Below are 16,861 nucleotides of genomic sequence, written 5' to 3'. Positions count from 1 at the left end.
CGCACCCAATGCCAAAAAATATCGCACCCGAAAGTCTGTCGCTAAAGGCTTCGGGTGCGACTTGTCACACCCAAAAGTATCGCACATTAGATGCGACACTTTTCGGTGCGACTTGTCAAACCCAAAGTCGCACCGAATAATCTTCCAAATACTTAAAAAATGGCGAGTGTCAAGTCGCACCGAATAACCTTCCCGTCAGAGTATTAAGTGCGACTTGTCGCACCTAATAGCGTTCCTGCCAAGGTATTGTTAGAAATTGAGTAAAATTAAATAGGTGTTTTAATTAGCTCAATTTAATTTGTTCACTAAAAGACAAAATAGTGTGTTGTTGATAGAGAAAGTGAGTTTATGTGTGGGAAAGAGTCTCACATGGAACAAAATACTAATGTAAATGAGAAAGTGACGAAATCATTTCAGCTCGACTGGGCGAGGTCGACTGGACGAAGTAACACAGTCATTTCTGCTCGACCCTGGTGAGCTCGACCCAGGTGAACTCGACCCTGGTGAGCTCGATCCAGGTGAGCTCGACCTCTAGGCGAAACGGTACGATCCGCGGGTTTCTTGCGACAATTCTCGCCAACAGTCGCGTCTCCTCATTTAGTAGTTATTTTTGTTACCGTTCGAACTAACGGTCACGTCTCTTCGAAACGAACTATCGTTTGGCCAACGGTCGTGTCGTTTGAGACTATAACCGTAGTTCGACCGAAACAGTGCGTCTGTTCGCGAAGACTGTTAGTTCGACCGAAACAGTGCGTCTGTTTGTCGAACCTCTTCGCAAACAGGTACGATTGATTATATAATCCGACTTCGGATTCAGTAATTAACACGGGGTTTTCGAACCAACTTTCTCTTTTCCCGAAACATTTATCCAGAAACAAAGTTCTTGCTTATTTTCGGATTTTCACTCTGTCTTGGTGCAGTCCGAATTAGGCTTGTCGTATCCTGCGGTATTCTTGTACAGAAACCTTAAGACACTTTGGGGGTACTCGAAATACTATAAGGAAAGCATTCCTATGCGTGATTCAAGCCTCGAAGTCTTCAATTTCGAAGAATTATCTAACAATCTTATAGTATCTTGTGCTATGGCTACCGAGGCGTCTGTTTCGAGTTTGAAAGTGATGAGCCAGGACTTCGTCAAGTTGGATCGTTTCGACGGCACCAACTTCACCCGCTGGCAGGACAAGATGCGGTTCTTCCTCACCGCCATGAAGATCTTCTACGTGCTCGACCCGGCGTTGGTGCCCATCCCGGAGCCGACGGACGATGACGATGAAGAACTCAAGGCGGACCGGAAGAAGCGTCAAGAGGACGAGTTGCTGTGCCGGGGTCACATTCTGAACACTTTGTCAGACCGACTCTACGATCTCTACACCGACAATCCATCGGCGGTCGAGATATGGAAGGCTCTCGAGTACAAGTTCAATGCCGAAGAAGAAGGTACCAAAAAGTTCCTTGTCTCGAGTTATTTTGATTTCAAGATGTTTGATGACAAGCCTATACTTGCTCAAGTTCATGAATTGCAAGTTATTGTCAACAAATTGAGGGCTGTAAAGATAGATATTCCGGAGTCTTTCCAAGTTGGTGCGATTATTGCGAAGTTGCCCAATTCGTGGAAAGGCTATCGGAAGAAACTTCTTCACAACACCGAGGACTTCTCTTTGGAGCAAATTCAGAAACATCTTCGAATCGAGGAGGAATCGAAGATGAGAGAGAAGAAGACGGATGTCGGTACTTCCAAGGCCAATGCGGTGAGCGCTAAAGGCAAAAGGAAGTGGAATGACAAGGAAAGTTTTTCGGGTTCCAAAAAGGACTCGAAGAAATTCAAGCATTCCGGCAAATCCAAGTCCGGTAACAAGCCCGGATCCAAGGGGTCCAAAGGGGGCTGCTATGTGTGTGGCAAACCCGGTCACTATGCTCGAGACTGTCGACACCGCAAGACGGAAGAGAAAGAGGTCGACACCACTATGACCGACACTAACATAGTCGCTACGTTGAGCGAACTCATGGCGGTCAAAGGCAAGGTTCAAGGGTGGTGGTACGATACTTGTGCTACCGTTCACGTCGCCTATGATATGGCTGCCTTCAAAACCTATTCTGAAGTCAATGATGGACAAGCAGTTCAGATGGGAAACGAGTGTTACCGGTCCGTCTCGGTCCGGTAGATCGACGACGGCCGCGCTGACGGCCGTCCTAAGCCCGGCGCTCGCCCGGGGCCGGCACTCGCCATGGCCGGCTCTCCACGGCCGGCTCTCCAAGGCCGGCCCTCCAGGACCGGCGTTCCAGGGCCGGCGCTCCAAGGCTGGCGCTCCAGGGCCGGCGCTCCAAGGCCGGCGCTCCAGGACCGGCGCTCCAAGGCCGGCCCTCCAGGACCGGCGTTCCAGGGCCGGCGCTCCAAGGTCGGCGCTCCAGGGCCGGCTCTCCAAGACCGGCGCTCCAGGACCGGTGCCCCAAGGCCGGCGCTCCAGGACCGGCTCTCCAGGGCCGGCGCTCCAGGGCCGGCTCTCCAGGACCGGCGCTCCAGGGCCGGCGCTCCAAGGCCGGCGCTCCAGGACCGGCGCTCCAGGACCGGCGCTCCAGGGCTGGCGCTCCAAGGCCGGCTCTCCAAGGCCGGCGCCCGGCCGAGGGGTTCCCCAAACCCCCTCTGGCCGCCTATAAATATGAGGGTCTCTCCCTCGACCCAGGTAATCCGAATTTGGGTACTGAAACGCTGTCGAACTCGTACCCCGCTCGTTTCTCTCAAGTCTCGACCTCTAAACACTAAACCCTCTGCAAACCACCTCAATCCTACTAATGTTTAGCGTCGGAGAGGTAAACAGAGGCAACCCCTCTGTTTCCCCTTTGTAGTTCACACCTTCTTTGCTTACTTTTCAGGTGCTTGGACGAGACAGAGATCACCTACAGCTAAGGGACGGCTTGGAATACCAAGCCCGACACGTTCGAGTCGAGACGAGACCACTTGGTCCGGCCTTGGGTCTAACCGTCTGTGACTCCTAAATCGTTGTCCGAAAAACTGCGACAACATTTTGGCGCTAGAAGGAGGGGATCTCTCGACCTTGACGACGCATTCCCTCTACCAGTCTTCTCCCTTTGTTCTCACGACTCTGGAGAGATGAGTCACATTCCCACCACCTCTGCGGGTACCCGAGCGACGAGCTCGAGGTACGGTCTTCGACGCCTCGCACATCGTCTTGAAGGGCAACCTCGCGACAGCGAGAGCCAGCCCCAAGACCCGATGATTGACCCCGAGGCCGAGCTCCGAGAGGACACGGCCCGGCGGCTTGCGGAGCTCCTTGACCGCCCCGGCGTCGACGGTACGCTCATAGCCGACCTCCTCGGCTATGACATTGAAGATAGGTCCGCCCAAGACGACTCCGACCCCGAGTATGTGGGGGAGTCGAGGACCAACGAGGCAACGCCCAGCCTTGCCCCTTTGCGGCCCGAGAGGTCCAACAATGCTCTGGCCGGGCCGTCGCACCTAGCGCGGCAACAGGCACGGTCACATTCCCGGGGACTCGCCCCCTCGGTTTCAAGAGGCGGCCGGACACGGCCCCTCGCCGAGGAGAGAGCGACTCTGGTTGATGATGGGGCCGATAGCCGAAGCGTCCGCCGGACGGTCCGACCAAGGGCGACCTCGCCTCGCCCCGCACCAAGCGTGGACCTTAGAGAGCGCTTAACGGCGCAGAGAAACTCCCGAGGGGAGGATCTCCGCCAAAGGCTAAACTCTCGAAGGGACGCGCTCCCCGCTGCAACTCTCGGCCGGCCTCAGGCCAATGTCGTGGACCAAGCGTCCAACGAACGACAACCAGTGACTCCCGTGGCCCCGACGGTCGGCCCCGCTAACGGGCTCGACATGGTCACAATGATTCAGAGCCTCCAAAATCAAATCATAGAAATGAGGGAGTCAGGGAGGCAAAGGCCGTACGGAGGGATCGAGGAATCATACTCTCCCTTCGCCGCACAAGTCCTCGCGCAGCCATGCGTGGGAAACTTCAAGTTACCGTCCATTCGCCCCTACGATGGACGTACGGATCCCCACTTCCACGTCCAACACTATGAGACGTGGATGACGATGCAAGGGCAAACGGACGCCACCCTCTGCCAAGCCTTCAGCCTGACCCTCACAGGGTCGGGATTCGAGTGGTTCCGAAGTTTGAGGCCAGGAAGCATTCCGTCTTTCCGGGCCTTACGAGAGGCGTTCCTCGCCCGATTCGCAACCCTCGTGGCGCAGAAGAAACCAAAGACCCACCTCCTCTCTATCCGACAAGGAAGAGACGAGACGTTGAGACAATACCTTGCTCGCTTCACCGAGGAGTCTCACAAGGTCGAAGGATTCGACGATAGGGACGCCATCACGGCAATCACTGAGGGAGTACGCACGAGTGACTTCCTCAAGTCTATTGTTGGCCAAGTCCCGCGTGACATGGCGGAGCTAATGACAAGAGCCCGCACATACATGGGAGTCGAGGACTATCTCGATGGCCGAAAGTCAGGAGGACAGGGGAGTCGCCGCCGCGACGATCGAGATGAAGATCGTCCTGACCCCCGAAAGTGGAGGAATAAGGGAAGCCAGGCCCCTAACGGCCGTTCCCTCCCTGGGCCGAGGCCGCCACATGTCGACAGCTTCCGAAAGTTCTCGCCATTCACTCCTCTGAACACTCCGCCGGAGCGAATCCTAGCTCTGCACCGTGACAAGTTGGGAAGTCCAACCCCTCTCACGAAGGATCCCGCCAAGAGGGATCAAAGTAAATACTGTGACTACCATCAAGATCACGGGCATCTGACATCCGAGTGCTACCAACTCAAGCGTCAGATTGAGGCCCTGATTCAAGATGGAAAGCTGAAGGAATACGTCCTTAGAACTATCGGGACGGCCGCGGCGCACGGAGGCCGCCCGCGGCAAGGAAAGAAAGGTCCGGCAATGGTGACCGTCACGGACCGCGCGACAAACGAAGAACCGGAAAGCTCGCAACTTCACGTCGTGGGCGCGATCTTAGGCGGCCCGGAGTTCGGAGACTCGGCTACGCAGAGGAAGAAGTACGTGCGCGAAGTTTCCCAAGGGAAAATAGCGCACTACATCAACCATACATACGAGGTCCCTCCTCCGGCCCCCTTCGAGTCCATGTTCTTCACCGGACAAGAAGCGGCGCGAGTACTCCATCCACACAACGACGCGATAGTCGTCTCTGCCCCGGTCGCCAACAACCTCGTCCGGAGAATCCTGATCGACAATGGGAGCTCCGCCGACATAATCTTCAAATCGGCGTTGGATAGGATGAAGCTATAACGTCCACGTACCACCTGATTATGAAGTTCCCGACCGAGAAGGGAATCGCCGTGATGTTGGGAGACCAATCCATGGCGAGGATGTGCTACATCCAGGGCGTGGACGGAAAAGGGAAAGGAAAGGTGGTGAGCACCGTCTTCCAACTCGGGGACAAATTCCCGTGCAAGTTAGAGGAGGGAGGCACCTTCGGAGAGCTAGACCAAAGGGACGAAGTCGAGCGTCGGAAGGTGGAGACACCGGACGACCTCGTTCCCGTCGTGTTGGACGACGCCAAGCCTGACCAAGTGGTCAAGGTAGGCGCCCAACTCTCGTCCGAAGTCCGGACCGAGCTCGCCGCTTTCCTTCGAGAGCACAAAGATGTCTTCGCGTGGACACACGCCGACATGCCGGGGATCGACCCCGAAATCATGGTTCATCGTCTCAACGACGACAAGAGGGTGGCCGAGCGCGTTCAACCGCGACGGGCGTTCAGTGGGGAGAGGTACCAAGCCATTGGTGAAGAAGTTGACAAACTTCTCGCCGCCGACTTCATCAGGGAGGCGGAGCACCCCAAGTGGGTGTCCAATGTGGTAATGGTCAAGAAGCCAAATGGGAAGTGGCGGATCTGTATCGACTACAAAGATCTCAACAAAGCCTGCCCGAAAGACAGCTTCCCTCTCCCGAGGATTGAGCAGCTCGTGGACACCACTGCGGGCCACGAATTGCTAAGCTTCATGGACGCCTACTCAGGCTACAACCAGATCCGCATGCACGAGCCGGATCAAATTAAAACCACCTTTGTTACGAACCGCGGACTTTACTGTTACAAGGTCATGCCCTTTGGCCTCAAAAACGCGGGAGCGACGTATCAAAGGTTGGTGAACCGCATGTTCGCCAATCAAATTGGCAAAACTATGGAGGTCTACGTGGATGACATGCTTGTCAAAAGCCTCAAAGCCCACGACCACGTTCGAGACCTTAGGGAAATGTTCACGATCCTGCGACGCTACAAGATGAAGCTCAACCCCAACAAGTGCGCTTTCGGGGTCGAGTCTGGAAAGTTTCTGGGCTACATGGTGAGCCACCGCGGGATCGAGGCCAATCCTGAGAAGATTAAGGCGATCTTAGAGATGAGGTCGCCACAAAAGGTCAAAGAAGTTCAAAGCTTGACGGAAAGGATCGCTGCCCTGACGCGATTTGTTTCCAAAGCCACTGATAGGTGCCAACCATTCTTCAAGGCACTGAAGAAGACCGACGGGTTCGTGTGGACGGAGGAGTGCGAGGAAGCATTCCGCAATATGAAAGCCTATTTCACCTCCCCCCCGTTCCTCGCAAAGCCAAAGAATGGCGAAACCTTGTTCCTCTACCTCGCGGTTTCCGATAGTGCCGTGAGCGCGGTCCTCATACGCGAGGAGGACAGGGTACAATGGCCGGTCTATTACGTTAGCAAGGCGCTCCTCGACGCCGAAACCCGATACCCGGAAATCGAGAGACTGTCCCTCGCCCTCGTCATGAGCGCGAGAAAGCTCCGGCCCTACTTCCAAGCGTACCCCATTGTGGTCCGCTCGGGACATCCCATCGAGAAGGCCCTTCAAAAAGGGACCTCCTCTCGAATGGCGATATGGTCCCAAGAGTTGGGCGAGTACGGGATCGAGTTCCAACCGAGAACCGCCATTAAGGGTCAGGCCCTCGCCGACTTCATCGCCGAATTCACAAGCACGCCCCCAACCGACGAGGGCGACGAGAATAACGAGAGCACGGAAGAGAAGAAGGACGACCACGTCGAGTCATCGAAGAAGAGAACCAACGACCCGATAGGGCCGGTCTGGGACTTGCACGTGGATGGCGCGTCAAACGCCCGGGGGGTTGGCGCCGGCGTTGTGCTCACAAATCCCGATAGGGAAAAGCTGAGATACGCCCTGCGGTTCGAGTTCAAGGCTTCCAACAACGAGGCAGAGTACGAGGCTCTGATCGTTGGCTTGGAGCTAGCGAACAAGTTGGGCGCCCAAAACCTGTGCATCCATTGTGACTCGCAATTGATTGTGAACCAGGTTAAGGGCGACTACGCCGCGAAAGAGCCACACATGATCGCATACCTGTCCAAGGCCCAAAAGAATCTAGAAGCCCTGTCGTGGTTCGAGATCGTCCAAGTCCCTCGAGAGGCGAACATTGACGCTGACGCCCTGGCTCGCCTCGCGTCTGGGATAGACGAGGAGGGCGAGGGTAGCGTCCCAATCGAAGTGCTGACCCGACCCTACGTCTCGAGAGGCGACGTAGGGGTCGTTGACGAGACTCCGCCTCCCTCGTGGATGACTCCGCTCGTGGAATTTCTTAAGCGAGGAGTCGTTTCCGAAGACAGAGAAGAGGCCAGAAAGCTGAGAAGCTTGGCGCCGAAGTACACAATGAGGGAGGAAAACTTGTTCAAGAGAGGCTACTCTATGCCCCTCCTTCGCTGCTTGACCGAAGTCGAGGCGAAGAAGGCACTCCGCGAGGTGCACGAGGGGGTGTACGGAAACCACGCCGCTGGGCAATCGTTGGCATTGAAGCTACTGAGACTTGGATACTTTTGGCCGACCTTGAAAAAGGACTCCCACGAGTGGGCCAAAAAGTGTGATAAGTGCCAAAGATTCGCCCACATCCCGCGTCAAGCACCGGCCCCATTGTGTCCAATCATCGTGCCGCGACCTTTCGCGAAGTGGGGAATCGACCTCATCGGCGAGCTACCTACGGCCCCGAGACAATACAAGCACGCGATCGTGGCTATCGATTACTTCACGAAGTGGGTAGAGGCCGAGCCGCTAGCAAAGATCACTGAGGCGAACACGACGAGCTTCATTTGGAAAAGCATCATATGCCGCTTCGGGATCCCTGCGTCAATTGTAACTGACAACGGAAAACAATTCGACAATGCGCGCCTCCGAGAAATGTGCGAACAACTTGGCATTAGCAAGACTTTCTCCTCTCCCCGCCATCCTCAAGCCAACGGTCAGGTCGAGGCGGTGAACAAGACGATCAAGGAGAACCTGAAGAAGAAGCTGGAGGCAAGAAAGGGGGCTTGGGCCGACGAGCTCCCCATGGTCTTATGGGCATACCGCACCACTGCTTGAAACGCGACCGGCGAAACCCCTTTCGCTCTCGCGATTCGGCGTCGAGGCTGTGGTACCCGTCGAGACCAAGTTGCCAACCTTGCGCATCGAGGAGTACGACGAAGCCACCAACGATGACGCGATCAGGCTCGAGCTAGACCTCATAGACGAAAGGAGGGCGGACGCACTCACCCGGCTTGCTGCGCAAAAGAGGAAGGTCGAGAAGTACTACAACTCAAAGATCAAGCTGCGGAAGTTCTCCGACGGAAGCCTCGTTCTTCGAAGGGTGTTCCAAAACACCAAGGTGCAAGGTGCGGGAGTTCTAGGCCCCACCTGGGAAGGCCCGTACCGTGTGCGCCGAGCCATCCACAACGGCACATACGAGCTCGAGAACATGGAGGGACTCGTGTTCACACACCCATGGAACGCGGAGCACCTTAGGCAATATTACCAGTAGATGTTCATTCGTCCATTTTTACGCTTTGTTGTTCTCATGTAATTTTCGATTCTAGCAAAGTCAATTTTAAATTTCAAGTTTGGCCACCGCCCTGGGATGTAATTTTTGAACCATTTCAATAATTTAATGAATTACATTTCACTTCAAAGCATTGAATTATAATTTCTAGCCTCCTCTACGAGCACCCAAGAAACTCGGGGGGCTAAGGGGATAAGGCGAGAGTAACAAGCTCGCTTACTCCACTTTCCATGCACCAAGCGGTAACAAAACACCCATAATCGGATCCGCGCACCGGACCTCCGATTTCGTACCCTCCTCGTGCGACGCTCTCACACGGGTTGAGGTCGTACGCCGAGAGATAGCGAAACGTCGACAAGTTGGATCCGCGCATCGGACCTCCGACCTCGCACGTCTTTTGCTGCGACCCTCTCGCGCACCGATGCACCTTGCGCACCGATAGGCGGCAAGGCATCGATGGATCACGTCCGCGCACCGGATTGTCGATCTCGGCAGTCAAAGCCCAAAATGTGACACGCGTACCAACAAGTACCACGCTCACTGGGAGCTGCGAACCCATCCCGATACGCACGCCGATAGGTAGCGTACTCGTCGGAGGATGAGCGCAACGGCCACCCAGCTCGCGCATGCCGATAGGCAGCGAGTCACGAATGGATGGCCAAGAGTCGCACCCGCCGGATGAAACTGGTCTAGCCAGCGCCGACGGGAAAACTTCGCGCCAAGTGCGGCAGTAAGCCGTGCCAACCGGTTACGCTAGGCATAGCAAGCCGGGCTCGTAAGACACGCACTATTCAAATTGCGCAAATCGATTACACTAAGCATAGCAAGTCGAGAAAATAAGACGCACAATAAAAAGAAAAGCTTCCATCAAAGCAAAACGATGTTACACAAGCAACCCGATGAGAAAAGTACGAAAATACAGCACACGCCAAACATAGAAGAAATCCGAAAGAAAATGTAAAGCGAGCGCTAAACAAATGCGCAGAAAACCAAAGAAAACTTGGCTACTCTGAGCCGTAGTCGACCTGCTCTTCGTCGTCTTCGGGGCAAGGGGCGCCAACGGTTTCTCCGCTGGGCCGACAGTTTGACGACTGGGCGGCCTCCGCAGGGACCTCGGGAGGCAAGTCATCCTCTGGCGACTCGTCTTCCAGGGGAGGAAACATGGCGTCAAAGAAGGAAAATGTGATCCCTCGAGACGCGTTCTCCTCCGCGGTCGCGTCTTTGACCCGCATGGCCACCTCATAACGGGCCACCTCCAGCGAGAGGTCCCAGTCCTCCTCCAACTCCGTCTTTGATCGCACGGCGTCATCCTTCTCCTCGACGAGGGTCTGCACCTCCGCTCGCAGAGTTTCCCTCTCCCTCTCGGCCTTGACCCGGGAGATCTCGCTCGCCGACAGTCGGGCGTGGACGATGTTCAGCTCCTCGTCTCGGCTCGAAAGCGCCGCCTGGAGCTTCTTTGTCTCCCCTAAGAAAGTATCGGCCGCCTGCTCAGCCTTCTCCCGAGACGCCTTCTCGGCCGCCGCCTTCTCACGAGCTCGCTGTAGTTCCTCCTCGAGCACTTGGAACTCTTGGACGGTGCGGACCCCCGCCATGGCGGCGGCATGGGCGGCCGCTGTGTTCTCCTTGTCTTTTTCCATGACCTGCATGCGATGCAGCAAGTCCCGAAGAATACGGTCGCTCCGTTCTTGGCGCGCGAGCATCTGTGGGAACAAACAACGCACATGCGATCGAAATAAGCACAATAATCACAAATAAGGCAAACAAGCAAATCGTACCTTTCGGGCGTCGCCGATCCCGCTCTGGAAATGCTCGAGGTCGCTCACCGTCAGGAGACTCTTGAAATCCCGTAGAGAGGTTTCGAGGATCCCTCGAGAGCATTGGTCCCTCAGCTCCGCCGCCTCCGCCAAGAGCATCGACTCCATGCCGTTTGACGTCACCGACGTATGAGCACGCTTGTGGCCGGAGGACGAGCCGGGGAGGATCGTCGACGACGGTCGCTTATTCGAGGAGTTCGCCTCGGCCCTCGCCCGCGTTGGAAGCCCTCCATGGCGGGCCTCAGCTTGTGGTTGAGCCGCGGTCACGGCCTCAACGTCGGGCGCCACCTTCGGTGCCTGCGTGCGTGGTCGGTGTCGCCGGGTCATCGTATCTGAAAAAAATAAAGAGATGACGGGTTAGAGTACAATACAACGGAACGTGCACTAACTGGAAGCAAGTGTTTGGTTGGTACCCCCCACGTCAGGGGGAGGGGCAGACGAGCCCCCCGCCTCTGATTCAGGGTCCTCCGTAGCCTCCGCGCCGAGACTCGGGCACGGAGGAGCGTCGCCTCCGGGCGTGAACCACCCAGTCCTTGCCATTAGGTCTGGGGATTCGAAGTGTGGCCCTTGCCGCCTCGATTCCGGGATCGCCCTGATCACCGCATGGAGCTCAGAATCCTCGATATCGCCCACAGGTGGGAAATCGGCCGCGAGACCGAATAAGAGAGGCACGACCCCGAAGGCTGACTTGGACACCCATATCCAAGGGTATCTGTGCTTCGAGTTAACATTGCTGACGATGACGAAACGCTTGCGATGTAGCGCTAGGTAGAAGCCCGGCTTCCCCGACACCCCTCGTATCGTCATAAGGCCCTGGATGTCGTTGGCGGTGACGGCCCTCTTCTTCGCCCGATAAAGCATCATATGGCACGCCGCAACCAGTCGGTAGAAGGCCGGGGACATCTGTAAAGCGTGAACCCCCAGTCGAGCTAACAACTCCTGGATAACCGGCTGAAAAGGCAACCTTAGTCCCCCGCGAAGACTCGCCTCGTGGACCGCGGCATACCCCTTTCGAGGGCGGGATGGAAGATCATCGGGCAGCGGTCTGAGGATTGACACAGAATCCGAGATACTGTAGCGTTTCCTAAGACTCTTGAAGCTGACGATGGAGATTAGGCTCGGGACATCGACACCCGAGCAGTCGAGGTTGCCCTTGCCCCGCACGACTGATTCTCCTATCGGGAAGGTTGAGGTCTGCGTTTCCTCCTGCGCGGTGGAAGAAAGTCCCCTCGCCGTAGGTGCTGCACGATGGCTTGACGAGTCGCCGGAGCGTTCGGAGCCCGAGACGTTACCCGAGCGCTCGGCTGGTTGCCGGCCGGCCGAGTCACTGCCCTCGGGCCGGCCCATCCTGTGGCCGGCAGCGTTCCCTCCCGTGTGCACGTCAAGCCCGAGGACCCAGCCCGTCTCCTGGCTGGGTGGTTCCTCCACGCGCGGTCCAGGCGGCTTCCGGCCTTCGGCGCGCGCGTCAGGCCCGTCGGCCCGGCCTGCCCCTCGGCCGATTGGGTCTCCGGCACTTGAGGCCTGCCCGGGCGTCCCAGCGATCGTCCCAAGCCCGTCCGGCCCCTCGGCCCGGCCCAGCTCATGGATTGCTGGGCCCTCCTCGCGCGCGCACAGCCCAACGGCCCCGTCCGGCCTCTGGCCGATTGGGCCTTCCTCGCGCGCACCGGCCCGGCCCGACTCCTGGCCGGCTGCACTCTCCTCGCCCAGGCCCGGCCCAATGGGGCCTAGGGTTTGCCCTAAGGCTGGGCGAGTGGCCGCCCCCTGGCCGGCGCCACCCGGCGGCGCCACCTCCTGCCCGGCGCCGGCCCCTCCATGGGCGGTGTCTCCCGGCGCCGGCGGTCCTTCAGCGGCGCGCGCCATCGCCGGCGCGGCCGGGCCCGGTGGGCTATGCTCCCGCGCGTCACCTGCAGGCCGCCCGGCGGCCGCCTTCAGCCGAGCATCGGCCTCCCCTGCGTCAAGACCGGCCCAGACAGCGCCGAGACCGGCCGGCGCGCCCCTGTCGGCGTCGGCTTCGCCGCGCGCAGCCACCCCGGGGTCTCTCGCGTCGCCCGGGTGTTCCTCCTCATCGGCGCGCCTGGTGAGCGCCTGGTCGGCTCAGCCCAGGCGGGGTAGGGCTTCCCCAGGGCTGGGGTCGACCCAGGTCGCGTCCTGCCTGGTCAGCGCGCCCCCCCCGACGTCGCCCTCCTCTGGCGCGTCTCCTCCAGCGCCGGCCGCTCCAGGCGCGGCCGTCACCGGCACGCGCGCGCCGCCCGGGCCACCAGCGGGCGAAGGGGCTTCACATCCCGGCCTGGGCAGGTCCTCCCCGATGCCTCCAGCGCCGCCGGCGTCGTCCCGGTCCTGGGCACCTCCTCCAGCGCGCGCGCTGCCCCCGGCGTCTCCCTGCCGGCGCTGGCCGTCTCCGGCACGCGCGCCCTCGCCCTCGTCGGCCAACCACGCTTCCACCAACGAAAGATCCTCTCCGGTCATCTCGGTAACGTTGAACGAATGCGACGAGTGTCGTGTGTCGGGAGGTGTTGATGGGGGCGAAAATTGAGCCCAAAAAGCATCCAAATCCACGTGGTTCTCCTCAAACAAATCGTGTAAGCCGTCATCAATGGTCCCACACCCCGATAGGTGGTCAATGGAGTCCATGGGCGCGAATAGCGAGGCGAGAACGATCGACAAAAAAAAAATATAATAATAAAAATAATATGAAAGGACGTCGGAGCATACCTCTTGTCGGCGGGCTTCTCCGATGGGCCAACGTTGGACTTTGAGTTTACCACGCGATTTACAATCGATGATAAACTCGGGGGGCTAATGTTACCGGTCCGTCTCGGTCCGGTAGATCGACGACGGCCGCGCTGACGGCCGTCCTAAGCCCGGCGCTCGCCCGGGGCCGGCACTCGCCATGGCCGGCTCTCCACGGCTGGCTCTCCAAGGCCGGCCCTCCACGACCGGCGTTCCAGGGCCGGCGCTCCAAGGCCGGCGCTCCAAGGCCGGCGCTCCAAGGCCGGCCCTCCAAGACCGGCGTTCCAGGGCCGGCGCTCCAAGGCCGGCGCTCCAGGGCCGGCTCTCCAGGACCGGCGCTCCAGGACCGGCGCCCCAAGGCCGGCGCTCCAGGACCGGCTCTCCAGGGCCGGCGCTCCAGGGCCGGCGCTCCAGGGCCGGCTCTCCAGGACCGGCGCTCTAGGGCCGGCGCTCCAAGGCCGACGCTCCAGGACCGGCGCTCCAGGGCCGACGCTCCAAGGCCGGCTCTCCAAGGCCGGCGCCCGGCCGAGGGGTTCCCCAAACCCCCTCTGGCCGCCTATAAATATGAGGGTCTCTCCCTCGACCCAGGTAATCCGAATTTGGGTACTGAAACGCTGTCGAACTCGTACCCCGCTCGTTTCTCTCAAGTCTCGACCTCTAAACACTAAACCCTCTGCAAACCACCTCAATCCTACTAATTTTGAGCGTCGGAGAGGTAAACAGAGGCAAGCCCTCTGTTTCCCCTTTGTAGTTCACACCTTCTTTGCTTACTTTTCAGGTGCTTGGACGAGACAGAGATCACCTACAGCTAAGGGACGGCTTGGAATACCAAGCCCGACACGCTCGAGTCGAGACGAGACCACTTGGTCCGGCCTTGGGTCTAACCGTCTGCGACTCCTAAATCGTTGTCCGAAAAACTGCGACAACAACGAGCATCGCTCTCAAGTTGTCGGCATCGGGAACGTGGATCTCAACTTCACCTCCGGGAAGACGGTCACTTTGACCAATGTTCTCCATGTTCCGGATATGTGTAGGAACCTGGTTAGTGGCGATCTCCTAGGCAAACCGGGGATTAAATCTGTGTTTGAGTCGGGCAAGCTTATCTTGACCCGAAATGGTGTATTTGTTGGCAAAGGCTATTCCAGTGAAGGGATGGTCAAATTATGTATTATTGACAATGTTATCAATGAAATTTCTCCTTCTGTTTATATGCTTGATTCCGTTTCTTTATGGCATAGTAGATTAGCACATATCGGTTTTAGCACTATGAAAAGGTTAATCAAATGTGGTTTAATTTCGTGCAAATCCGATAAATTGGATAAATGTGAAATATGTGTAAAATCTAAAATGATAAAGAAACTGTTTTATAGTGTAGAGAGAAATTCTAAATTGTTAGATCTTATACACTCTGATATATGTGAATTTAATGGCATGTTAACTCGTGGGGGAAATAGGTATTTTATTACCTTTATTGATGATTGCTCTAGATTTACATATGTGTATTTATTGAAACATAAAGATGATGCTTTCAATGTTTTAAGGTGTATAAGGCTGAAGTAGAAAATCAATTAGGAGTTAATATTAAAGTCCTTAGAAGTGATAGGGGCAGTGAATATTTTCCTAGTGATTTTAATGCATTTTGTGAAGAAAATGGTCTTGTTCATGAATGTTCCGCACCTAGAACACCACAACAAAACGGTTTAGCCGAACGTAAAAACAGGACACTTCAAGAGATGATAAATGCCATGTTAACGCATTCTGAATTACATTTTAGTTTGTGGGGTGAAGCTTTACTATCCGCATGTCATATTTTAAATCGTATTCCTTTAAAGAAAACCCAAATATCTCCGTACGAGGTATGGAAAGGGCGAAAGCCCAATATTGGGTATTTCAAAGTGTGGGGGTGTCTAGCCTACTACAAAAACATGGATCCTAAAAGGACCAAGTTGGGTCCTCGAGGGATGCGAAGTGTTTTTATTGGCTATGCTATGAATAGCAAGGCATATAGACTTCTAAACTTAGAGTCTAATGTCATAGTAGAATCCCGAGATGTGGAATTCTTTGAGAATCTTAACTCGATAGGAAAAGAATCTCAAAATTTCACTGATGAAGAACCTCGACCAGGCGAGCTCAATCTCCAGGGAGGATCGACCTCAAGGCGAGCTCAAACCCCAGGCGAGCTCGACCTCCAGGCAGGTTCGACCTCCAGGCGAGCTCGACCTTCAGGCAGGCTCGATGCCTCGAGAGGAAAGTTCTTCTAGGGTAGTTGTAGAACAACCCGAACTTCGGAGAAGCAAAAGAGTCCGTAAGTCTAAGGAAATAGATTCTCGCATCATTTCTTTTTACCTAGAGAAGGAAATAGAGAGGGTTTTGCACGGAAAATTCCTATTATTCTTCTTATTGAAGATGATCCTAAGACTTATAATGAAGCTGTGGCTTCTCGAGACTCTGCCTTTTGGAAAGATGCTATCCAAGATGAAATGGATTCTATTATGTCAAACCACACTTGGGAAATTGTCGATCTACCCAAAGGGTCTAGACCTATTGGGTGTAAGTGGGTATTCCGAAAGAAGTATCATAGTGATGGTACTCTTAATACTTACAAGGCTAGATTAGTAGCCAAAGGATTTTGACAACGGGAAGGAATTGATTACTTTGACACATATGCACCGGTAGCGAGGACAACAACAATTAGAGTGTTGTTTGCCTTGGCTTCTTTGTATAACCTCAATGTTCATCAAATGGATGTCAAGACGGCATTCTTAAATGGAGATCTCGACGAGGAGATTTACATGGAGCAGCCGGAAGGTTATGTGCTTCCGGGTAATGAACAAAAGGTTTGCAAACTTGTTAAATCCTTATATGGATTAAAACAAGCACCCAAACAATGGCATCAAAAGTTTGACTCGGACATACTTTCGAATGGTTTTGTTCCTAACGTTTGTGACAAGTGTTTGTATTCAAAGGTGCGTGGTAACCTTGTGATCTTCCTATGTCTCTATGTTGATGATATGTTGATCTTTAGCAATGAGATGAAAGGAATATTAGAAACAAAGAGGTTTCTATCTTCCACTTTCAAAATGAAAGATCTTGGACAAGTTGATACTATTTTGGGTATCAAGGTTCGTAGAACCAGTGGGGGTTATGAACTTAGTCAATCACACTATGTTGAAAACGTGCTTGATAAGTTCAAACATTTAAATTTCAAAGAAGTGAATACCCCATTTGATCCAAGTGTAAAACTTGAAAAGAATGATGGAAGGGCTGTGGCTCAATTGGAATATGCTAGTGCAGTTGGTTGTCTTATGTACTTGATGCAATGTACTCGACCAGACATAGCATTTGCCGTTAGTAAAATGAGTAGATTTACTAGCAATCCAAGTGCCGAGCATTGGAAGGCCATTGAGAGAATTTTTGGATTTCTTTTGAAAACCAAAAATCTTGGACTTCAATACGGTAAGTTTCCTGCCGTACTAGTAGGATATACTGACGC

The 16,861-nt window shown here is 55.3% G+C and overlaps 1 protein-coding gene across 1 annotated transcript; it reads right to left on the bottom strand.

The window, feature by feature from the left end:
* Positions 1 to 9,691: 9,691 nt before the first annotated feature.
* On the bottom strand, positions 9,692 to 10,746 carry LOC149408001 (uncharacterized). The gene is made up of 3 exons (XM_089623076.1): positions 10,600 to 10,746; positions 9,850 to 10,524; positions 9,692 to 9,793 (listed from the first exon to the last, which is right to left on the bottom strand). Exons 1-3 carry the CDS (start codon positions 10,744 to 10,746, stop codon positions 9,692 to 9,694), a joined length of 924 nt encoding a protein of 307 aa, XP_089479202.1.
* Between the last annotated feature and the right edge of the window lie 6,115 nt (positions 10,747 to 16,861).

This window comes from Urtica dioica, chromosome 1 (assembly GCF_054948205.1).
Source record: "Urtica dioica subsp. dioica isolate 48M chromosome 1, U.dioica_male_clone48M_v1_H2, whole genome shotgun sequence".
Classification (NCBI taxonomy): domain Eukaryota; kingdom Viridiplantae; phylum Streptophyta; class Magnoliopsida; order Rosales; family Urticaceae; genus Urtica; species Urtica dioica.
Note: the sequence above shows the minus strand (reverse complement) of the source record. Positions and strands in the feature narration are given on the sequence as shown.